General features: G+C 43.3%; 1 protein-coding gene across 1 annotated transcript in view; it reads right to left on the bottom strand.

The window, feature by feature from the left end:
- Window positions 1–5,348: 5,348 nt before the first annotated feature.
- The window catches only part of LOC126284267 (alpha-tocopherol transfer protein-like), a 167,866-nt gene continuing 147,059 nt past the window's right edge, over window positions 5,349–26,155 (bottom strand). The window contains exons 5-7 of the mRNA XM_049983082.1: window positions 16,840–16,950; window positions 16,655–16,757; window positions 5,349–5,842 (exon numbers count right to left, since the gene is read on the bottom strand). Of these exons, the coding sequence (XP_049839039.1) occupies window positions 5,691–5,842; window positions 16,655–16,757; window positions 16,840–16,950 (366 nt within the window). The 3' untranslated portion in view covers window positions 5,349–5,690. The remainder of the gene's footprint in view (window positions 5,843–16,654; window positions 16,758–16,839; window positions 16,951–26,155) is intronic.

Genomic DNA, 26,155 nt, shown 5'->3' with positions numbered 1-26,155 from the left:
TCGGGCTCTTCGGCCGACGTTCAGCTAATGATTTTCCTGACGTTTCGCCAGCACGAGTGGCTGGCATTGTCAAAGCTTCACCCTCCATTGCCAGTGGTGAACTATACTTCACTGTAATACACAGTACAGTAGGCTATAATGATAATGGAGTGAATGATTTGGTGTTTTAATATGTTAAGTGTGAATATATAACCTAATTAAATGGAGAGTGATTTGTGGATCTTGACGCTGTTAGATAAAACTGTGTGTGTGTGTGTGTGTGTGTGTGTGTGTGTGTGTGTGTGTGTGTGTGCTGTTCCTGAATGTTTCTTGAAATAAATATCCCATTGCACAAACACATATACCTGAATGTGAGTGGTTTGTATATAAGTGTGCTTATGTATTTCCACATTGCTCACCTTGGTACTAGGTTGAGCCATGTCACTACACTCATCAGGCAATATCCAGAAACAAAAATTGTACCCACACACTGTTCAAGTGCTCTTGTTGAACTTATGCTACATATGAATCGTACCACAACTTCATCAGTATCCATTTTATTCGCAACGGGGGGGGGGGGGGGGGGGGTGATATTACATAGTAGCTATTTCCCAAAACTGTTCAAATGGCTCTGACCACTATGGGACTCAACTGCTGTGGTCATCAGTCCCCTAGAACTTAGAACTACTTAAACCTAACTAACCTAAGCACATCAAACGCATCCATGCCCGAGGCAGGATTCGAACCTGCGACCGGAGCAGTCGCACGGTTCCGGACTGTGCGCCTAGAACTGCGAGACCACCGCGGCCGGCTCCCAAAACTGTCATGCAATGTATTTCCCGATCTTATACGCTCATAGCATGGATCGGAGTAGTCAATCTCTTGCAATGCATCACAACTACAGTCGGTGTTCAGCACTACTAGTCACTGACACCTAACTACTCCTTTTTGCCTTCTGTTATTACTGCGAGGGACTGGTCAAATTTCTGCGGGGTGGAAGACTTATAAGCAGGCTGAGGCTGATGTAGCGGTTTACTTGAAAGAGCCAGGGGATGCCATAAATGGATTCACAGCTAAGGGCTGACTTCAGCACAGGCAGTCGAAGGTGGAATTCATTTCGTCCACTCCTCGTACTCTGATCGTTACAAAGGGCGAACTGTCTGCCAAAGAAAGTATTGTTGAGGCACGGGGAGAACCCTTTTACAAAAGATAAAGATCTAAGCCTGGTACAGCCCTCCACGAATGCTGCAGCGCGAGAATCGCTGTTTGCCTCGCCAGACTCTTCACCGAAGAACGTTCGTTTAAACCCTTGTAATAGGCCTCCTGTAGAGCGGATGCTTTCTCATACCTGTCTTCGTGTAAGGCTTTCCGTCTATCAGCCTCAGAATCGCATCATGAAGTGTCAGAGGTTTCCGGCCACACACCACAGCACTATTGGGTTATCTATAGGAGATGGAGTATATTTAGCCCTTTTTACAAAATAGATAGTGCATAGGACTCGCAAAGTCTGCTGTGTTGGCCAGAGAGATACCTGCTAGGATAGAAACAGCCAAGTTTCAGAGCGTTGAAAGAGAGAGAACACTTGTGGACAAATGATAGACGAGTTAACAATTTTCGGCTGACGACCCAAGAGTTAAACACTTGCAGCCAGAAGAGACTTTGGGTCGTATAGAAGGGTGTGTGTCTTGTAGTACTGAGGACCACCCTTATTTTGTAGAGGCACAATGTTGGTGAACCCTCTTCAGCAGCTAACTGCTCAGTTTTTAACGTTCTGCAGCCAGCTAGTTTCTTCCGTCACGCACTTTGGCGATATTACTGGTGTTCATATTTTTATCGTGATTACCCACATTGTGCCAAGGTTAGATTTCGCAGTTATACTCCTTTGTCCACCTATTAAATGCTCAGTTTTTTGTCTCAGTGCGTAATTGTGTGTTGATGCTTTACAGTAATACAACTCATTATTGCAGTGACCACTTGTTTCCTTGTATAGGTGGTTCATCACTTGCCTCATTGAAATGCACCTGTGCGTTGTGGTACTTATATTTGGCCATTCCCATCAATTATAATTCGATAAAACGTTTCCCTTTGCGTGACATTAGCATTACCTTAAAGTTTTATCATCTTATGAGGAGCCTCCCTTCCCTGTACGTCACCATAGATCGAACATCTAACATCCTAGGAGTATGCTAAAGCTCAACCAACACCCCACAAGTCTACAAAACGTGTTGCTAGCAAACTAATACACTGAAGCACCAAGGAAACTGGTCTAGGCATGAGTATTCAAATACACAGATGTGTAAACAGGCGGAATACGGCGCTGCGGTCGGCAACGCCTGTATAAGACAAGTGTTTGGTGCAGTTGTTGGATCGGTCACTGCTGCTACAATGGCAGGTTATCAAGATTTAAGTGAGTTTGATCGTGGTGTTACAGTCGGCGCAAGATCGATGGGGCACAGCATCTCCGAGGTAGCAATGAAGTGTGGATTTTCCCCTACAACCATTTCACGAGTGCGCCGTGAATATTGGGAACGCGTTAGAACATCAAATCTCCGACATCGCTGCGGCCGGGAAAAGATACTGCAAGAACAGCACCAAGGACGACAGAAGAGAATCGTTCAACGTGACGGAAATGCAACCCTCCCGCAAACTGCTCCAGGATTTCAATGCTGGGTCATTAATAAGTGTCAGCGTGCGAACCATTCAATAAAACATCATCGATATGGGCTTTCGGAGCCGAAGGCCCAGTCGTGTACCATTGATAACTTACGCCTCGCCTGGCCCCGTCAACGCCGACATTGGACTGTTGATGACTGGAAACGAGTTGGCTGGTCGGACGAGTCTCGTTTCAATTTGTTCGAGTGGATGGATGTGGACGGTTCTGGAGACAACCTCATGAATCCACAGACCCTGCACATCAGGAGGGAACTGTTCGAACTGGTGGAGGACCTGTAATGGAGTGGGGCGTATGCAGATTGAGTGATATGGGACCTCTGATGCGTCTAGATACGACTCTGACAGGTGACACGTATTCTGTCAGATCACATGCTAAATACAGAAGGATATGAACACAATTTACAACATTGTGGACTGCCTGTGGCAGAGCAACAGCTGTGAGCAGGTGACTGCTTTCACCAGCATGGCACCCTCTCGCAAAGCAGCATCTATGCATGATAATGTTTTGTGGGCAACAACATCCCTGAAGTGGACTGACCGGCCGACCTGCCTAGAGTCCAGATGTGAACCCAGTGGGACACCTTTATCGATGCAGTCAGGTCTTCAAAAAATGAACTAGAGATAATAATTCACGACAACCGTAATTTTGAGAGGTGAATATGGGGCCTGAAGATGGATTATTGAACTGCTGAAACTGGTAGCGGAAAATAAAATAACTTCTTCCTTGCACTGCTCTTTGGTGAATTTCTTTGTTAAACTTTCCGGATGAGTTAGAATGTAGACTTTTCGCTCTAGACCCCAGCGCCCAATATCAGAAACTTCTCTGGTTTTGGATCGATCTTCCTCCAGAGACACCACACTGAAAGTGTCCCCAACACAAACCGTCATAAAGACGGAGATTGGATGCACCTGTATTGAGCCGTGAGTGGCTCGTGTTCATGTCATATCTCATTTGACATCCTGTTTTTACTGTACTACCACCTCGTTATCTTAATTTGAATTACTAGTATCAGAGTTGCCGACTTGCCCGCCCGTGAGCGGCAGCAGCGGCCCTTTTCGATATAAGCCCTGGCGTATTATCTTTGCTGACTGCTATTACTTCCCGGTTGTCGTGTGTTGGGAGTTAGTAGGGATCTGCCAGTGAGTTGGAACGTGCCAGCAGTTAGTTCGGACCTGGCAGTTTTTGAGTTGGCACGCGGCACAAGTTCAGTCGGGCCGCGGCAGCAGAGAGGTCTGGACCGCCATGACTCGCCAGACGGTTGCCGCCACACATGATTGGAGTGGGGACCGCTTTGGTTGATCGTCGGTCGGTCGTCTTGCCGGACGACGTGTATTTTGCCGGCGATCGCTTATGGGTTGGCTGTGTGTGTGCTGACTCGTGATTTGTCCCTGTTATTGTACAGTCACTGCCGTTAGCATTGTTACTTGATGTAAGTTGGTGTGGATCAACCAGGAAATCTGCGCGTGGCGCAATGGGCTGGGCCCGCTGGTGGTCTCTATATAGTGTCTGAATCTGTGGGAGCCGTCCAGATTGCTCAACCACCCAGGACATCAAAGTTGGTGATTTAATTACTGAAGCCAGTCTGTTCACATTGTGCTGTTGGTTTTCATGGGTGGCTGTTGGCATTATTCCCATGAGCAACAGTGAGTGTTCGAGTTGGCGAAAGTTGGGCCACCGTCTGGTGGAGTTTAACTGTATTTTGGTTATTCGAAGTCCAAGTGCACAAGTGGAATTTTATGCCTTGTGGCCGTTAGCGATCCGGGTACATGCCCTGGCCGCTGACGTAAAAATCAGGCAGTGTCCTTTCCTCACCGTGTTGTCACTGTCCAACACGTGTGTGTAGTTTCGACAGCTTATGCATACTTGGTTGTGGGTGGCTACGCCTTTTACGTTTTGGAACTGGAGTTTCTTGTGTACTGGTCGGATGGAAAGCAATTCGTCTTGTCGGTGGGTCCGTTGACTGTGTCTTGGTTGGGTTGCCGGCGGACTGGATATAGTTGGGCCGACTACCTGTCTCCCCCGAGCGAACATTAATATTTCAAGTGCAGACCGACCCCCGGAAACTTCTGAGCACTGCTGGCTGTACTGCCTTTTCTTATTGGTGTTTGATTGTGTATTTTAATGGCTCATAGCCGATGGTTTTAATTTTGCATGCTTTTAGTTGGGTTTTAAATAAAGGGTTTTCAGCTGTCTTAAAATTAAAATTCCTTACTTGCTAAGTCTTAGATTGTTTGGACCTTCAGTCTCATTTGAAATATTATTTAAGGGTAAAACCTTGCGGTTTCTACCTTTTAAAAATTTATTGTAGTTGTGTTTTAAAACATGGGCCTTCAGCAGTTTTAAAAATTAAAGGGTTTGTGCCCTTAAGCCATAAGATTGTGTGTCATTCAGTCCACAGTTAAGCTCGAACATTGGCGCTGTAATGGTTGGGCAACTAAATAAAGTTAAGTGTGTTCGATTGTAACTGACAGCTGCCCATTTTTGGCCCCTTTCCACAATTCCAATTACCTGTTCTGTCCTGCGGATTTAGCAGGGCGTTTCATGTATTAAGGTCCCTAGTAGGTGTCCATGTACATTTTATGAAATAGCTATGACACCTAAAACGCCATCACATCCCGTTATAATTATTATAGGTGATGTTTCAGTAGAAATTTTTTCATCAGTTGACAGTATCTGAGAAACTCAAGTCTCCTGATCATTTTACAAATCCAGCAATTTATTAACAAAAACAGAAATAACATCTTTAAAACATTTATTCATAGCTTACAATTGACTGTCTCAGGAATCACAGACTAAAATAAGGAACTGACAGACTCACGTTTCCTCAAGCAGTGTAATCGTTAGCAATTAGTTAATTTTGGTCCAGCATTAGCACACTCATGTGATACACTGGTTGACCTTGCTCACAAGTCGTTTTGCACACGATGTCAGTCTTAACGACGCCTAAGATAACATCTTGGGGAGACTGCCGCCTGGTTTCTCTTCCCGCAAGTGCACGCTGCGCCTGCACTGCACACCACCGTACTTGGGCCGCTGCTCAGTCCACCACGAGCTGTCGGAACGAGCCCTCCACGCCGAACAGGTCGCTACTGGTTTTCGGCTTTCCTGGCCGCTTCGTTTCGTCGCTGCGGTACTTCCCGTCCTCCTTGAAGAATTCTCCAAGGCTCTCGAACCGCTTCCTCCACGGCGCTGCAACAGGTACAGTTCGTCAAAATGGTTGGTTGGTTTGGGAGTTTAAAAGGGACCAGGCTGCTATGGTCATCGGTCCCTTGTTCCAAGACTTGAAAACGCCAACACAGAGTAAAAACAAAAAATGGAAAAGATGACAGACGACACAGGACAAAAGAAACTTAGCAAAGACCAGACAAAACGAATTAAAATCAGAGTGTGACGGTGGTTGGCCGACCATAGAGAAAAAAAGGAAAAGCCAACCACCGAGAAACGTATTAAAAACTCAGGCTAAAACTGTAGGCCAAAAGCCAGACTCAATACTAAATAAAAAGAGACACTTAGAACAAATGATAAAAGCCCCTTGCCCGAATAAAACGCAAAACTAAGCTTGTCACGGCAGTGTCATCTTGTAAAAGGGCAGGGACCGAATCAAGCAGCGCAAATGTCTGCCTGACCACAGGTAAAAGGGGGCAGGCCAACAAAATGTGGGCCACTGTTAAAGCCGCCCCACAGCGACATAGCGGAGGGTCCTCCCAGCGCAGTAAATAGCTGTGTGTCAGCCGGGAGTGGCCAATGCGGAGCCAACAAAAGACAACTGAGACTCTGATTGGCTCGCATGGATGACCGCCACACAGTCGTCGTCTCCTTTACAACACTGAGTGTATTTCGTATGGTCTGAGCGCGACATTCAGCGTCCCAAAGCGCAAATACCTTGCAGCAGATGACTGCTCGCAAATCAGGCTCCAGGAGGCCAATCCCCAGAAATGGTTTACTTGTGGCCTCTTTCGCCAGGCGGTCAACATTTTCATTGCCAGGTATCCCAACATGGTCAGGGGATCACGCAAAGACCACAGAGCGGCCGCAAAGGGCAAGAGTATGCAAGGACTCTTGGACACCCATCACCAGATGAGAAGGAGGGAAACACTGGTCGAGAGCTTGTAAACCGCTCAGGGAATCGCTACAGATCACGAAGGAATCACCTGAGCAGGAGCGGATATACTCTAGGATACGACAGATAGCAACCAGCTCAGCAGTGTAAACTCTGCAGCCAGCCGGCAATGAACGTTGTTTGGGATGGTCCCCTAGAGTTAGCGCATAACTGACACAACCAGCAACCATCGAACCGGCAGTGTAAAACACGCCAGAGCCCTGATATGTGGATAGGATGGAATAAAAGCGGCGGCGAAAGGCCTCCAGAGGGACAGTCCTTCAGGCCCTGTGCCAATTCGAGGGCGAGGCACACACCACAGGGGAGCATGTAGAGCGGCCCGGAAAGGAGGTGGAACAGGGAAAACCCCAAGCCCGGGGAGAAGCTCTCTGATGCGGACCACGATCATACAACCCGACCGGGGCCGACGTTCTGGGAGATGGACGACTGACGGCGTGAAAAGGAGACGATAATTTGGATGCCCGGTCAAGCTAAAACCATGAGCAGCATAAGCAAACAGTAAATGTTGGCGCTGTAACTGGAGTGGAGGGACACCTGCCTCCGCAAGTATACTGTCCACAGGGCAGGTCCGGAAGGCACCAGTCGCTAGTCGTATCACACTGTGTAGTATTGGGTCCAGCGCCCGCAACGCAGATGGGGATACTGACCAGACTCCCATAATCCACACGGGTCTGGATTAATGCCTGGTAAAGTTGGAGGAGGGTAGATCGGTTGGCGCCCCTGCCGGTGTGGCCAAAGCATCGTAGAGCATTTAGATGCCGCCAGCACATCTGTTTAAGCTGCCAAATATGAGGCAGCCAAGTCAACCGGGCATCAAAAACAACTGCCAAAAATCTATGTGTCTCCACTATAGCAAGACGTTCGCCGGCAAGATAGAGCCGCGGCTCAGGGTGGACTGTTCGTCGCTGGCAGAAATGCATAACGCAGGTCTTCGCAGCCAAAAACTGGAAGCCATGCGCTATAGCCCAAGACTGCGCCTTGCGGATAGCGCCCTGTAGCTGACTTTCAGCAGCGGCAATGCCAATAGAGCTGTAGCAAAGGCAGAAGTCGTCAGCACACAAGGACGCTGAGACAGACGTTCCCACCAGTGCAGCGAGCCTGTTAATGGCTATTAAAAACAGGCACACACTTAAAACAGATCCCTGTGGCACCCATTTCTCCTGAACTCGGGAGGAACTGTGGGAGGCTGCCACTTGTAAGAGGAAGGTTAGATGCGACAGAAAATTTTGGATTAAAATCGGCAGTGGACCCCGAAGACCCCATCCGTGAAGCGTAGAAGGAATGTGATGACGCCACGTCGTGTCGTACGCCTTCCGCATGTCGAAAAAGACAGCGACGAGGTGCTGATGGCGGGAAAAGGCAGTACGGATGGCTGACTCCACGCTCACAAAATTGTCGGCGGCGGAGCGGCCTTTAAGGAACCCAGCCTGAGACAGAGCCAGAAGGCCCCAAGACTCCAGTACCCAATTCAATCGCCGGCTCACCAGCCATTCAAGCAACTTGGAAAGAACGTTGGTGAGGCTAATGGGACGGTAGCTGTCCTCCTCCAAAGGGTTCTTGCCAGGTTTCAAAACGGGGATAACAATACTTTCCTGCCATTGCGGCGGAAACTCACCCTCGACCCAAATACGGTTGTAAAGGCCGGGGAGGCGTCGCTGGCAGTCCACTGGAAGGTGTTGCAGCATCTGACAGTGGATGCGATCTGTCCCAGGAGCTGTATCAGGGCAAGCGGCTAGGGCACTGTGAAATTCCCACTCACTGAATGGAACATTGTAGAATTAAAGATGATGGGTGTGAAATGAAAGGCTCCGACGTTCCATCCGTTCTTTAATGGAGCGGAAGGCCAGTGGGTAATTTGCAGAAGCGTAACTCCGAGCAAAATGCTCTGCCAAGCGGTTTGCAATTACGTCTGATTCTGTACAAAATTCTCTATTCTGTGAGAGTGCACGGACGCTGACAGGGGTCCGATAGCCATAGAGGCGTGGAAAGACTTGGAGGCCAATGGAGGATACATACCGTTCCCAGCACTCCTGCTTGCGTTGGCGGATAAGGCACCGGGCCCGCACACGCAGCCATTTGAAAGCAATGAGGTTTTTCTATGGAAGGATGTCGCTTGTGACTCTGGAGCGCCCGACGACGATCTTTAATCGCCTCAGCAATCTCAGGCAACCACTAAGGCACAATCCTCCGCCAAGGGGACCCAGAAGAACGGGGAATGGCAGATTCTGTGGCAGTAACGATGCCAGTGGTGACTGAGTGAACCACCGCATCAGTGTCGTCATTAGAGAGAGGCTCAATGGGGCAGTGGAGGATAAGTCCCAGTCAGCCTTATTCATAGCCCATCTGCTAGGCCGCCCAGAAAAGTGACGCCTTGGCAGTGACAGAAAGATCGAAAAGTGGTCACTACCACACAGGTCGTCATGCACACTCCATTGGACAGAAGGTAAGACGCTAGGGCTGCAGATCGAAAGGTTGATGGCGGAGTACGTGCCATGCGCCACACTGAAGTGTGTGAAGGCACCATAATTTAAAATCGAGCTGTGCCAATATATGCTGAATGGTGGCGCCTCGACTTGTCACCACTGACCCACCCCACAAAGGCTTATGGGCGTTGAAGTAGCCCAGTAACAAGTAAGGTGGCGGCAATTGGGATATCAGCGCAGCCAGGACATGCTGTGCGACATCACCATCTGGTGGAAGGTAAAGACTGCAGACGGTAACAGCCTGTGGCGTCTACACCAGAACAGCGACAGTCTCTAAAGGTGTTTGGAGAGGGACAGACTCGCTGTGAAGTGAGTGAAGGACATAGATTCAGACGCCACTAGACACCCTTTCATAGGCTACCCGGTTCTTATAATAACTCAGATAGCCATGAAGGGTGGGGGTTCGCATTTCTGGAACCCATGTTTCCTGAAGAGCAATGCAGAAGAAATGGTGAAGGCTGGTAAGTTGTCAGAGCTCAGCTAGATGGTGGAAGAAACTGCTGCAGTTCCACTGGAGGATGGTGTTGCCCATGGCTGAGAAAGGCATGAAGGGACTGGGGATGCCGTTTACGCCATGTGTTTACTCGCTGCCACCGTTTCAGTACCCACGTGAGTGACATCCATGGCGTCTGAGGGACCAGCGAGATCGAGGTCCTCAGCAGAAACCAGAATTTCCACCTCATTCTCAGACGCAGAGCTTGTAGGAAGCGGTGGGACGGGTGCCATCGCAATGTCGTTAGTCTTAGGAACTTTCTTCTTCTTCTTCTTCTTCTTCTTCTTCTTCTTCTTCTTCTTCACACGCTGTGCCTTCGGTGGTTCAGGCTTGGAGGGCTTCACTGGGTCCGTCTCAGGGACGGACGACGACCGTGAGGCCCTACGACCAGGGACTGGTGGTTGTTTCAGCCACTTGCGGGTGTCCGCTTTTCTGCTGGTGGGAACTTGCAAAGAGAGCTCCCCAAGGGACCCCTTCCTGGCGAGAATAGCCGAAGAAGTCTTACTCTTCTCCTCCTGGGAAGAGGGAACTGATGTCCCTGATGGTTGGTGGCGTGTTGCTCCTGAAGGAGATGGAGCAGGAGCAACAGGCAGTGAAGTGCCCCCCACAACCAAGGCGGCCGCTGGATTCTGACCGATCTCAGAGCCAACCATACGTGATGATGAGAGAACCGTTGTTGCAGCAGCAGCGTAGGTCAACGTCATTGACACAGGATGGAGCCTCTCATATTTCCGTTTAGCCTCGGTGTAGGTCAGGTGGTCCAGGGTCTTATATTCCAGTATCTTTCGTTCTTTCTGGAATATCCTACAGTCCGGCGAGCAGGGGGAATGGTGTTCTTCGCAGTTAACACAGATGGGAGGTGGGGCACATGGAGTATTGGGATGCGAATGACGTCCACAATCCCGACACGTGACGCTGGAAGTACATCGGGATGACATATGCCCAAACTTCCAGCATTTAAAACACCACATCGGAGGAGGGATATATGGCTTCACATCACAGCGGTAAACCATCACCTTGACCTTTTCGGGTAAAACATCACCTTTGAAGGCCAAGATGAAGGCACCAGTGGCTACCTGATTATCCCTCGGACCCCGATGGACGCGCCGGATGAAGTGATCACCTCGTCGTTGTAGATTGGCGCGTAGTTCATCGTTGGACTGCAGAAGAAGATCCCTGTGGAATATAATACTGTGGACCATGTTTAAACTCTTTTGGGGAGTGTTGGTGACGGAAACATCCCCCAAATTATCACAAGTGAGCAACCTCCGTGACTGGGCTGAGGATGCTGTTTTGATGAGAACTGACCCAGAGCGCATTTGGGACAAGTTCTCCACTGCCGTGAACTTGTCCTCTAAATTCTCCACAAAAAACTGGGGCTTGATCGACATAAATGATTCCCCATCAACTGGCTTACACATGAGGTACCAAGTTGAATTATCTCCACTGCCTTCTTTAGCCAGACGTTCCTCCCATGGAGTGGCCAGGAACGGAAATGATCTCTGATCAAATTTCCTCCCGTTGAGGTTAGACCTCGATCACTTAGAGACTGCTGGTGGAGGCCCACCAGCGAGAGATGATGAACCACGCTTCATTGCAGGTCATCCGCCCTGATGCCACCCACTCCGACCAGGGGCTCTTCCCACAGGTGCCACCCAGCCAAAGCAAAGACCAAATGGCAGGATGGCCTTTGCCGGGAGTCATGATGCCCCAGAGGGATAGGATAGGCATCTACTCCTTGGCAAACGTGGGGAGATAACAGCTCAGGCATCAGCAGTGCGATCCCTGTGTAGTCAGGGGGCTACCACCAAGGGGGTACATGACGACCCCACCACAACGGACTGGCTACCGTGCTGGATGTGGGGTGTCGAATTTCCATGTATATCACAAGGTCAAAGATGGATGTGCACAATGGAGGGAATGTATGCTACCCGGAACACAGTGCAGATGATGTGGCCAGAAGCTCGGTGTAAGTCCAACTCCATGAGAATATCGAGTGTTCCAGATCTTAGGGGAAGAGGGATATATAATGCACCATGTAAGGCGTCCTTCCCCAAACGGTACGCACTAACGGAAAATTTTGAAATGGAGTGGTTAAACCCCGTACGGGACCATCACATTAAGGCCGAAACGTTTGAAACTCCGTTTAGTCGCCTCTTACTACAGGTAGGAATACCGCGGGCCTATTCTTACCCCCGAACCCGCAGGGGGGTTCGCAAAATGGGCCTATTGTTGTAGTGCATATTTTACGTATATAGACTTTGAGAATGCATGTGAGCAAATGCTACGTGTACGTGTACGCACACTCACACACACACTCTCTCTCTCTCTCTCTCTCTCTCTCTCTCTCTCTCTCTCTCTCTCTCTCTTACACACACACACACACACACACACACACACACACACACACACACGATAAACTCGTCCTGAGTACAAGACTGCTCATTGTCGGCCGCCAATTGTCACCTATTGTTTCGAAGATGTTGCTTGCATTAGCTCATTTGTTATTTATTTACTGCCTATTTATTACATGTTTATCTATTTGTTGTTGCATCTGCTTGTGGCAGGCAACAATTCGTGTTTAACTGGCGAGCAGTCTGTACTTGTGACTGGTTTTTCGTGTGCCACTCTATAAGATTCAGAGGCCATGTTTATCCCTGGACCCTCGACATTGTCAGTTCCAGCATTTACCACCCATAAACGATTTCAGAATAAAGACAACAAGAAGTGTTTGAACGAGTTAAACACGGCTCCACATTCTACTGTTAAAACCGTTCTGCTTGCTCGACTAAAAGCAGACTAATTTCTTATCCCTCTCTCTTTTAAAATGTGCACAAGTTCGTTGATGGCAGATATTTTCACGTTATAGGTCCCTAGCATTTCAAACTTATTCCATTACAGACTGTCTCTGCTATTTCATGTTAATACCAAATTTCCAAGTTTATTGTATTGGTCCACGATTTGTCCCGTAAGTTCGTATAAAATCTTATCCTTTTTGTAGGTAAACTAATAAAATTCCTGCCTCAGTGTATTGTTTACTACTCGTGACTTATCCAGGTTGTCTGTATGTGGACTGAATTAAATTATTTTAATTTCGATATTCTTCCTGTCAATCAACTATTTCGTTAGTAAGACTCTTGTCTAAGTTCTCAACATATAAAAGTCAAACTTACGACACACTTTCTCTGTGGTTTTCTAATATTCTAAAAGCAAAGGCCACACAAAGCAAGATTTCGTTTCTGAAATCCACACGCGGTAGGAATCTGCGCAGCCGATATCTGCGTATTATTATTATTATTATTATTATTATTATTATTATTATTGTATACATTTTATTAACGTAATTCATCAATGCCGCTCCCCTGAGTCGACACCAACGCTTTTGCTGCGTTTCTTTCAAGTTTTTATCATAGTCCCCTCCTTCTTTTCATCTGAAATCGCGTTTCACACCACCCGCCGCCATTTCAATTTCTAGTCCACCAGAAGTATTCCCATATTCAGACCACTGCATCCTGTGTTAGTCTTGTTCCTTAAGATCTTCAGAGTTGCACCAGAGTCATTAATTAAAATTGTGGTCTATTTGATTTTACGTTCAGCTTCTGTTGTCCATAGGTGTTCTTGATTTAATCTCGTATGACACCGAGATTCTTGTCAGTGAGCTAGAGTGTTACTATCATTGCTTTATTCCTGTCGTCTCAAATCTTTTATTTCTGGACACCTTAAAACCAAATATTTATCATAAATTAATGACTTTCCTTAGGCTTAATGACAGGAAGAGATGGGAACAACGTGTCTCTAAACTTTACATTACTTTTTTACTCCTACCTTTTTGACATTTTAACACTGCTTTAACTAACCAAATCGTTCTAAATCTTTCAGATTTTCGTGTGTAGAGTTATTTCAATGACTTGTTAAATGCAATCAGTGTTCCCTCAAATGGACTGCAGTATTATTGCCTATAAATTTCACATCAATTTGATCGTCTTATCACGAAAATGTACAGTGCAAACTTTAGATTATACTTTGCCATGGTCTGCTGCAATCTCTACATATGACATCTTATTCGCTGCCTGAAAGCTAACGTCTTCATTAATCACCGGTAATTCTTTGATATTCCTCTATTGCGTTTTATTTCAGTGGTTCTTACGCATTACACTTCTGCGACCACAACTTAACTTTACGGTGATTTAATTTCCACTCAATTTATGCCGTTGTCTGCTATTTGTATATTTGTCAGCAGACTTGAATATACAGTAACTCCATTTTCGTGACTTTCCCGCCTCTAGCAGAGAGAGCTGTCATGTTCCATTCTAGTTCAACAGTACTTCCATCTCTGGACTTATCTAGGGGATCACTGTCAGCAATACCTGAAGTCTCATCTTTCTTGACTGGTAAGTTTTATACTGATTTTATGTAATTTGAATCGGGTTATTACTATTCGGTAACTATAAGAATGGATATACAACCCGCTTTATGTCATGAAGGTCCACGACAGATTTTTCCTAAATGTTGATCTAAATAGCATGTAGTGCGGTTCCTATCTTCCAAAGCATCTTGACATCTTACAGTGCATGTTCCGACATTTCCGTCTTATTTACCACCCGTACAATGGCAAAAAGGCTTTTTGGCTATCACATTTCAGACATTTTATAAGTTTGTAGCGTTAGGTGTATTTTATTATTCTGATTACTCTATACCTATCTGATAGGAAGTCTTTGAGATTCCCCCAACATTCATAATTTCTGTTACGCCTACACTCCAAGTTGTGCATACTCACGTTCAGTTTTCCTCCATAAAATTCTAACTCATAACACTACTAAATTTCTATTCCGAGACTATTTGCTTCTTTCGTGATCACACTTTTCCCTCTCTTCAGCGGTCATCACTTTTGGAGAGAAACTTGGAATTAGTTTGGATTTTTTTCTGAGGAAATTGTAAATCTCATTTCCTGCATACCTAGAAATTCCACGCAGCTCATCACTGCCGAGTCTCTTTCCAGATAACATACATCTGTCCAAATCTATTCTCTTACTCGCCGTTTCCTCATACGCTCTTAACGACGTTAGCAGTGAGCCAGGCATTAAGGTGCCGTCAATGGCTTAGATTCTTAATCAGAATTGTACCAACGATTGGGATGGCGCTCTGTACTTACTAGTGCTCCTCAGGTGAAGTGACCACTTAGGCTGACGCTAGAACTTTCATACTTTTTCCCTTCTGGAGGTTTGCCCTTATCCAGCACTACTACATCCGTTCTCTGCTCCGATTCCTTTATTCACCAGCTTTTCGTCTAAACACATTTGGTTCAAATGCCTCTGAGCAGTATGGAACTTAACATCTGAGGTCATCAGTCCCCTAGAACGTAGAACTACTTAAACCTAACTAACCTAAGGACATCTCACACATCGACTCCCGAGGCAGGATTCGAACCTGCAACCGTAGCAGTCGCGCGGTTCCGGACTGAAGCGCCTAGAACCGCTCGGCCACCGCGGCCGGAAAAAAACATTTCGTTGCGGCATTTGGGACTCTGACGTTCAACTTTCCTACGTATTTGCTAACTTCCTTAATATCTGTTTGCTGTCTTGTTTCTTTAAGATCTTGTTCAATATGAGTTTCGTTAATTATTTCCGTTCATTCTGCACAGGTGTCGAAAAAACAACCTCCGAAATTCCGCTCATGTTCTTGCTGGGCTTCTCTATTCCTCCACAGTTTACGCCAGTCATCAGTCCAAAAAGCAATCGTGACTTTTCTTACAATTATCCTTTCTAAGGCCTCCAGCTTCTGCATGCTACAGTTCATCGTGAAGCGTTCAGTCGCGTAGACTCTGATGACTATTTTAGTTTTTTTTGCAGCAGATGTACTGCTCGTATGTTTCGTCGACCAATACGCCCTTTTGGATTCTATGACCAAGACAAGCTTTATCTACTTCTTTCTTCTGTATAGTCTCACCAAGGCAAAGCACTTGCATTTTTTGACTCTCAATTCTCTCTCCGGTTTCAAAGAATTTTTGTACAAGTTTATCGTTCGGACTTTTGTGTGTCAGTCGATTGGAAAAATGCAGGGCTATGCCGTGGTTCTGCGCCCAAGTGAAGGTCCCCCATAACTGGTAGGGTGTGTCAGTTGTAGTATCGAAGGAGGACACCGGTAAACCATATGCAGTAGAACCATGCCCAGTAAAGCACTGCGGTATTCAAACCAATCAGGGCATTGATGGCAGTTTTACTTATTTATAAATCTAAAATCATGACCAGTATTTGGCGGAGACCTTCAATTTTGTTATGTTGCTATTGGTATTACACACAATGCAATAAAAATTCTTCTTTCAGAATACGACAAATTTCAGAAAATCATTTAATGTCTTATGTCGTATAGAGTTTTGCTTCCTTGGTTCTACACACTAAGCTTGATATAATTATTGATGCACTGGCATTCTGTCGGGACGTCTGTGTCCTTCTGTTGCAGCACAAGATCTCTGGCTGTGACGGTTCAATCTCTCTGTCCACTCACGACAGAAAAAACAGACTCTCATACGGCTTTGTTGCTAGTTTCGTCGTAAGAATTCAGAGGCGCTGCTGACGTGAAACGGCATTGCTGCGGTTGTTTTCAAGTTTATACTCCGGTTTCATATTGTTTTAGTTAATGTAAACTGATATTACTAAAGCAATAAGTAACAATCATGTACGAGGCATACATCAGAACAGGACCCAGACGTCCCAGTTGTGTTTTGCACAGAAATTAATGTATGTATTACAACGCACTACTCTGTTCTGTGTTCTTAGTAACGTTCTCCCCAAATATTAAATCCTATGGAACAGCTTTTCATAGTTTGATCAACAAATGGTTAACATATTGATAGCCTTAACGTACATCATGATGGTCACTTGGAGACTTGTCCATTAGAAACTCACCTGCGACTATTTCTATCGGTCCCGCACTGCCGCCGTACTCATTCGGCAGTATCTCTTTGTCGAAATACTCCAGCAGCGAGTCCAAGTTGGAGTGCATTACAACCTACAGCACAGAGAGACACGGATGAAACACGAATCTATTAACAGTAAGAGCAAAATCTGATAAGGAACGACTGATCACTTACCCTCTTCCTGATCTTTTCCTTCATCAGGGGAAGAAACAGACCAGTTATAGCCTCGGAAAAACTGGGGGCGTTCACGAAGTGCATTGCTTTCATTCTCAGCGGGTATGCATCCTGCAACAAGGGAAAAAGTAATTTACATTTATTTGGCTAAGGTATGGAAGAGGAAGTTAATAGCATGTAGGGATTGGTTGCCCTCGACAAAATTAAGCAAATTGAGCTAACATCCCCCATACTAATGGAAAGGGGTATTGGAGACATACTCTCATGCTTTTGTTGGGCATCTCTGAAGTAGAAGATTTAAGTTACGATCTTATGTCTGTGACATAGCATGGACTCTAGATTTCTTTCATATAGGATGAATAATTTGTATGAAACTCGACATCTAATACTATATTATTTAAATTACCTTGAATGCTTGTTGTAGCAAGACAATATATTTATCGCCATCCAAAGGCATACTGCGAGACGACACTAAGGACACTTTTTTGTATGTTTGGATTCCTCAGTCTTGCTGCACCCTGCCGTGAATTCCTCTCTCGTGTCAACCTCCCCATCTCCGAGTCGCATCTGCACCTAACTTTTCAGCTATTTAATTTATGTTTTTCAGTGTGTCTTCCCTGTCAGTTTTTACCCGCTGACGCTCCTTCTAGTAACATGGAAATGATTCCTGACGTGTTAGTATATGTCTTACCGTCCTGTCCATCTTCTAGTCACTGGCTTCCGAAGATTCCTTTCCTCATAGGTTCTGTGGAGGATTTCATATCAATACTTTTCATTTTCAGCATCTTTTAACACTACCTAGGTTGCTAAATAAAATGTCCTGTATTTTATATTCATACCTGTTGTTTTTCAGCAACTGTAGTATATATTTCAGAATAAAATTCAGTCAAAAGTTTCTAATATATTTTCGTTTCACTTTACCAGTTTCAACAAATTGATCTGTCATCTTCAGAAGCCTACAAAAATAGAGATATTATAAATCATTTGAGCTTGGCTATATATTTATGTAAATTATGAGAAGTGTATTATAGAAACAGTATTCATTCAGCAAATGTCGATGTCTTTTTCACAGGAGCATAATGCCATTTTATCTCCAAAAATGTACATATTGTATGTGATTTTTGTTTATACATATGGCAGTAACTTAATCATGCCTATGTGTATGTAAAGCTGTTCTAGCATATTACATAGCATCATTACAAAATATTAAAATTAGCTAATTCCTTTTATATGCCAGAACTATTTGCCATAATTTTTAAAATGTATTATTTATAACATCCTTACGTACCTAGCTTATACATTTTATATGCTTCTATATATGTAACATGTCTGAATGTCCTATTTAATTAAATGAATTTTTTTTTGCTTTAATAGTGATCATTGACTTTTGTGGAGCACTAAACTGCTTTAGTGTGAACTTGCTTCTGTTTCTGAAATACTTCACATAAATTTTAGTGGGTGAAGAGCTTAAGCTTTGTGTAAGTGTAGATGCAAAGAAAAGAGCTAATTGCTTTGATTGAAAGCCATTCTTAACGAACTCTTTAGCCAGTATTAAAGGTAACTGAAGCATAGTAAGTGGTTATCAAAGTAAGTGGTTATTGGCCATTCAAGTTTAATGGCCAACTTAATGAATACCTACTTCACAAGTTTCTTGAAATGTTTATATTAACGTATTTGTGTAAGAAGTGTTTCCTCATTGTGTGTTACCAGAAGTGTTCAGTTATCATCTTAGAGCCCGCCCACTTAGCAGTGCGGTCTAATGCACTGATTTCCGGGTGGGAAGGCATGCCAGTCGAAGGCACAAATCCATCCAGTGGATTAGGGTCAAGGTCTGGTGTGCCAGCAAGCCTGTGGAGGGTTTTTAAGGTGGTTTACTATCTGCCTCGGCAAATGTGGTATGATTCCCCTTATTCCGTCTCAGTTACACTATGTCAGCAATTACTGCGCAAACACTGTCTCCACATACACGTACCTGATAATTACTCTGTGTGAGACATTCCCGGAGGGGGGGGGGGCGGTCCACTGGGGGGCCAAACCACACAATAACCTTGGGTTCGGTGTGGGGTGGCGGCAGGGTGAGTGGCTGCTGTAGCCTGTTGTGGGGTTGTGAACCACTGAGGGCTATGGTAGGGATGAAGCTTCTGTGTCATTTCCAGGTCCCCAGTTCCATACAATACAATACAGTCTTAATCAAATGAGACAATAGTTTCTTGGTCTACATCCTAAATGTTGAGCCAGTATTACAGTTATAACAGTACACAGTATTTATGGATTCTTCTGTTACTTCTTGGTTAAACAGTTACATATTTAAGGTTGAATACCAAGTACAGTGTGTGTGTCCTATTGATTTTTGTTTATTTGAAACTTGTTTTCAGATTATTACATCATCTTTATGAAACAACTGATTAGCATATGGAAGCAGCATTGGTTCCTAGGTAATGACACATTATAGTTGAAGATACTATCACTTGCACAAAGTGTGGTGCATCACAATTGTTTCTTAATGTTGAAATTATATTTAGCACAATGGCCAATGTTAAGCACAATAAATAAACTAAACTATATTACAGTTTAAATGATTTTTTTAAGATTGTTAACTAAACTTTAGGCAGTGGACAGTATTATACACAATAATTAGAATATATAATCTTGCCTTATTATAGGTTATATGGTTATGGTGCCATAATTTGTGACATTGTGGCATTGGGTGAGAACTATCTAACTGAGCAATAGTAATGTGCGTTGAGGAACAAACATGTTTTGCATTGTAAATAACTTGATGCAATGGGCAATATTGAAATAGTGGGTGGGTGAAATATACAATATTAAAGTATTACAAGTTATATTGTTGAAGTCTGCTTGGTAAGGAATAGAAAATTCTGCTGTGTTTTGTGTAGCAGTATGTGTCATTGTGGCAGTTGGTGGGTGTATGGCTGGCTGAAAGCGTCATGTGAAGCTTAAGAGTGGGGTTGTGCTCAGCTAGAATTGATCATTTAGAACCATGAGCCAATTGGCTGTCTACCTCCGGTGCTTCTGATAGGCTTAGTTTGCTTCTGTTGTTGGTGTGAATTTGGTATTTGTGTCCTTTCTTCAGCAAAGGCGGAGTCTGATTCACCTAATCTCCTACTGTGTTTCTGTGTGTGATCAATCATCCTTAGTATTATGGCACTGTCTGTCTGACCAATATGCAGTTTGTTGCAGTCACTGAAAGTGAATTGTGAACACCTCTGTTACTTAGTGAATCTGCTTTGCCCTTCCTGTTTAATAGGATATGGGCTGCAGTGCTTCTTTCATAAAAATGATGTTCTGTAATTGCAGGATTTGGCAGTTTTGGCTAATTTGTCAGATAAGTTTCCTAAATATGGGATAGTACACCAGCTGCTTTTGGATATGACTGTTGCTGCAAAGGGAGCATACACACAGGGTAGCAATTTTTTTCTTTGTTCTTATGCAATACATTTTATGGTGTTTAATTCTGTTTTGAAATTGGTATGGATGTAAGATGATGTACCATGGAATGGAAGGCAGCATGTTTGTGAAATATTGCGCATTGACATGAGGGTATTACAGTGTCTGTTGCAGTGGGTTTTCTGTAAATTTCAAAGTGATGTTTATTTGTAGTGATAACTATGTTAAGGTCTAAGAAGTTAATGCATTTTCACCAATCTGCATGGTGAACTGTATGTTTTTGTGTTCTGTGTTTAGATGTACTAAGATTATGTTCAGTTGTCTTTCAGTTACAGTCCACAGACGCAGTGCATCTTCTACATATCTGTACTAATATTTGACACTATCACTGAGAGGCTCACTATGCCTGAACAGTTTCAAACTGGGCAAATAAGATTTCTGCTAATAGAGGACTGAAGTGAGTCCCCATTTCCAAACCCTCTGTTTGTATGGAGTACCCTCAAATTGAAAATAATTTTGTTGTAAACATGTCTGAATGGCCAGTTTTATGTCTTCTACATGCACAGCGTTGACACCTACCCTGTATAGAAGTTCTGTAAAAATATCAAGGCATTCTTTCACTGGTATGTTTGTAAATAAACTGCTAACATCAAATGATACTAGTTTTGCACTACGTGGAACAGGGGGTTTTTAATATTGTTAATGAGATGGAGTGAATTTACAAATCCATACATAAATTTAAATTTTGTCTTGATTTTGATACACGAATCAAATTCTTTGGTAATTTTGTAGTTTGATGCAGTGCAGGTTGTCACAAGAGGTTGTAAAGCTTGGCCTTCCTTGTGTTGTTTAGGAAGTCTACACAGTTTAGGAGCTGCTGGGTTCATGCTGATCAATTACTTAGATTCATCACCACTTTTAAGCTTCACATAATGCTATCTGTCAGCCATATATCCACGTACTGCCACAATGACACATACTGCTACACAAAACACAACACAGTTTCCTATTCCTTAAGAGAAAAGCTTCAACAATCCAACTTTTAATACTTTAATATTGTATATTTTAACCATGTACTATGTTCAATTTTACCCACTGCATAAAAAAAAGTTATTTACAACACAAAACATGTTTGTCAACATACGTTACTAGAGCTCAGACAGTTCTCAGCCAATGCCACAGCTATGGCATTGTAACTTATAATAATGTAAGTTGATATATGCTTTTTACTGCGTGTAATACTGTCCATTGCCTAAAGTCTAGTTTTCAATGTTAAAAAAATCATCTGTTCTCTAACATAGTTCAATTTAATTATTTATTGTGTTTGACTTTGGCCTTGGTAAAAAATACAATTTCAACATCAATCTTCGGTTACCTAAGAAACAGTGTCTATTCCACATGCACATCAGTTGTTTCCTGAAGATGACCTAACCTGAAAACTAATTCGAAATAAACAAAAATCAGTAAAACACAAACATTGGACTTGCTATTCAACCTTAAATATCGCAGTACAAGTAATTATATTGTGCAGCAATCATTTTAACAGTTTTTGTGTCTTAAAAGGTTAACTGGCAGGAACTGTTCAAGTTATAATTGTCAAGGACCCCATTTTTCATATATACCATACTCAATGAAAATAAGTAAATGCTATTACAGTAACCAGATAATCATCTGATCAGCTGATATAACCTGTTGAACATCAATTATATTGCAGTGGTTTTTTTCATAATTAACGTGTAAAAGCTCCTCACGTAAAATGAGTGATACTCCACTCTCATATAGTGACACTTTGTAATGCACATTAGCTTTATAGTGTTGAATACAGGAAGTATACGTTAGAGAGAGTGATTTTGTTGCCAGAACACGCTAATGATCCAGCCATGTAGCTTATGTCAAAATTGGATTCCAAGTCCTGTTACACTGTGATACTCTTTTGTGACCTAAGTGCAAAACAAATTTTAGTACTAAGTTGCAGTATTTATAGAAGTTAAGTTTCTTGATTAACAGACACTTTGTTCAACTTTTCCTAATTAGTCTCGTGACCATTTTGATCTTTTATGTTAAATGCATTTTACTCTAAAGCCTACCATATTTTTGGATCGAATCCTGTTAACTCTACTACTGTCTCCTACCAGGAACAATATTTCGAGAAATGAAACCTGGTCCGATACATATTCCATTAGCACACAGTCACGTTGAAATTTAATTCCTTTCATAGGTGTAACATTACTGGAAACTTGTCTTATAGTACTACAGAGAAGTATTATACTTGTCTGTTCACCTAACAGAAGTGTTAGAGATCAGTAGAGTTACAACTTCCTATACTTTACATATTCATATAGCCAAGGTCCAAACATTTGTAATATTGCTAATATTGTTGGCTTTTGAAGATGATTAATTTGTCGAAACCGGCGAAGCGAAATGAAAAGATATTTCTGATTTACGACTGAATTCTATTCTTAAATACAGTGTCTATTTAGTAGAACGTTTCGGCATCTGCCATCATCAGATTTCCGCAGGTAAGAGGTAAGGAACTGAAAAAGTGTGACTGACGTTTGTTATACAAGCTCCAAAGATTTATGTTTATTAGGAGTAGACTTTAATACACAGGAACATCGTTTATATGGTCCTCATTAATCCTGATTTCCGGTTTATCCTTATTTTTTGTTTTCCTTTCCTTTTTATGCGAAAACGTCCGGCGTACAGTTGTTACGGTACGTTATATGTAGAGTATTATGTTGGCGCTGGTGGCAGCATGGAGATATGTTGGCGGTCAGTATGGATCTGATCCTTTTGCTCCTATATATTGAATCAGCTTCGAAGCAAAAGAAAGTCGTTCTTTCTCTGGACAAAACGCTGGAAGTACGTAACAGAATAGGCAACTCAGAACTGCTGAGAAATATATCTCGTATGCTGCCAAGATGCTGGCTTCCAAACCAGATGACTCGGCAAGAGTTGTAAGAGTTACAATAATGGCGTGTATCAATGCATCCAGAAGACACAAATCCCCTCTCCTTCGATAGGAAAATCAAACCATTTGCGTACCTTGAAATATATTAACCCATTGCCGTACTTTGATGAATCTCACTCATGATAATTTTGGACCAAACAAGAATATCCCGAATCAGGCTCGTGGAAACTAATGCGGGCCAAACGTAAACAGTAAGAGTCTTCTCATGAATTAGAGTACTTACCAGCTACAATCGTGATTTAGTTACTACCATATAGCCTTGAGGACTGATCACACTTCGTTAAATCTGAGTTACAAAACAAGCGTGCTATGATTTTGAACTCGCGTGTTTGAAGACAAATTTAATACGCCCTTACATAGTGTTAAGAGTCGGACGTTTACATGAAAGTAGTGATGAAGGATCCAGTGGTAGCGACGTGGTTCTACGAAATAGAAAGGATGCGAAACGTTAAATTATAGATGACGATAGTGACAAAGAAAATTCAATACGTAAATCACGTCTAATTTGGATTTGGGGGAAAGCGAAAAATACAGACATTCTGAAATAGACTCATGGCATAGAAGCGTCTGTTCGAAATCATTTAAGTGAAAAAGCAGTATGACTGGAACTATTTTCTATTATATTTGAGACAAATTTTAGGATACTTACTACGGAAACAAATCTCTTCGCACCGCAGATAACCGCCAATGAATGGGAAAAACGCAAAGTCGACGACACTTGGTACCTTGTCACTTTCAAAAAAATGAAGGCCTACTACACACTGCGCGTTTTTATGACTCACGCCAGAAAACCAAACGTCCATAGGCACTGGTCTAAAATACCAATATCAGTAAAGCCAATATCTTAAAAAGTAATGCTTTTGAAAAGATTTAAACGAACTTAGAGATTCTCATAATTTTTCAATACGAAACTTCCGACTTCGAAAGGTAAGAACTATCATCAACCTCTGAAATGTGAAATCTACAGAAATTGACACGTCGGTTGAAAACGTCAGTATGGACGAATCCTTAATGAAATATGAAGGGCATTAGGAATATAAACAATTTAATCCATTGAAAAGAGCCAGAAACGGATTGAAAATTTACATACTATGTGAGGCAAGTATTGGTTACCAAACGGTTTCAAAATATACACTGGCCAAGACAAAATTTATCGGGATAATAGTGCATCGGATAATGTTGTCATGGACTAGTCAAAATCCATTCTTAACAGACATACTTTTTTCTGAACAAGTAATACTCATGACTGCGAAGGCTTTCCCGGCGTAATAATTGATAATATTCTTCTCGGGTATGCAGCCCGATCATAAAGTCTTCATGACAATATTTCCGCGATCCAACTGGCCGCCATCTTCAGGTGAGAGTGCTGGTGCACGATCTCACCTGAAGATGGCGGCCACTTGGACCGCGGAAATATTGTGTCATGAAGACTTTATGATCCGGCTGCATACCCGAGAACAATATTATCAAGTAATACTCCTCCCCCAATCCCTTTATAAAATTACACCAGGAGAAGACAAATGTTATTGGGATGTAACACAGCGATGGGCACAATATGTCAAAACAAATGACAGGAAGAAGAATGTTTGCGGACAAGTTGTAATAATGTGTTCGGTCTGAGATGGAAAGAAGAGCGTAACGTGTATATGTTAGCCACGAAACACAAAGGTGTACAGATGATCGAACACAGACAGATTTAAAAAAAAATAAAAAAAACGTGAAACCCAAATGCATCATGGAATAGGATAGCGGAATGGGTGGTATTCATCGTCAGGATCAGATGTCTGCCTGTTTCCCCAACCACGAGAAAAACCTCAAATAATACTGAAACTATTTATGTGATGGATATGGCTCTTATCAATAGGTACATTATCCATAAAATAATACACCGTCGAAGGAAGGAAAAATAAATATAGCAGAAGTAATTTTACAAACCGTCCAACTGTGACTACGAAAAGCGTGGAAGACCTTCACTAAGTGAGACACCTCTTCGGAATACTGCACCCGTTTTTGAAAACATCGATGCGACGCCTAACAAAATACTCCGTGTCAGGAGTTAAATAAGTATCGCATGAAACAAGTAAGTGTAAAGCTACATAACAAGTATCGGCATGTCGGGTTTTGTTTTGATTGTCTCCGCAGTGCTCTGGCCGTTTAGCATGTTTCGTGTGCAGCCACTTTGACACGGATTTTGTACGTAGAACTAAATGGTACAACAAGGGATTAATCGGTCTTGTTTGCCAGTTGTCTACAGATCACAAAGTAGTACGTCGGTTGACAATGACATGTTAATAAAATGGTTTCATGAGCATTTTGTGCCAAGTTTGGGAAGATATTTGGATCAAGAGGGGCTTCTGTCTAAGGCCGTACTGTTTATCGATACTGTACCGTCACAGTCTGACGAACAGCTGCTCTTCAGCTGTGACACCAAAGCGAAGTTCTCTCCTCTTAACGTAGTGGTTCTTCTACAACCGATGGATCAACGTTTACCCGACAAAATCAAGTGGGTATACAGAAGACACCTACGGGTAAGTCAAGTGATTACTGAAATCCGTAAATTGAAAAGATATGATTTTTATGGTTGCATCTTGTTGAGACCAAGGTACTGCACCATCGACTCTGAAGTCATGGAAAACAGTGTGACCTGCTATGTCTGATTCCACCACAGAAGTTTGTGTTGTTGTCAATACCCTTGAATTCCTTGAAATGTTTGCGAACTTTCCTGGTAGTTCGGATGTGGACGATAATGGCGGGTCGCAGAAAGTCAGAGAAGCTAGTTAAGGCACGATGACCGATGTATAAATTTGTATAGTTCATCTGAAAATGACAGGCAGGGGCCCAGCCGAAATATCGTGCGATGAATTAAAGAACGACCGGCTGCAAGTCCGAAATTTATTTGAACATTCAGTCCACAGGGATAGTTTTAAAATTCACGAA

Source organism: Schistocerca gregaria, chromosome 8 (assembly GCF_023897955.1).
Source record: "Schistocerca gregaria isolate iqSchGreg1 chromosome 8, iqSchGreg1.2, whole genome shotgun sequence".
Lineage (NCBI taxonomy): Eukaryota > Metazoa > Arthropoda > Insecta > Orthoptera > Acrididae > Schistocerca > Schistocerca gregaria.
Note: the sequence above shows the minus strand (reverse complement) of the source record. Positions and strands in the feature narration are given on the sequence as shown.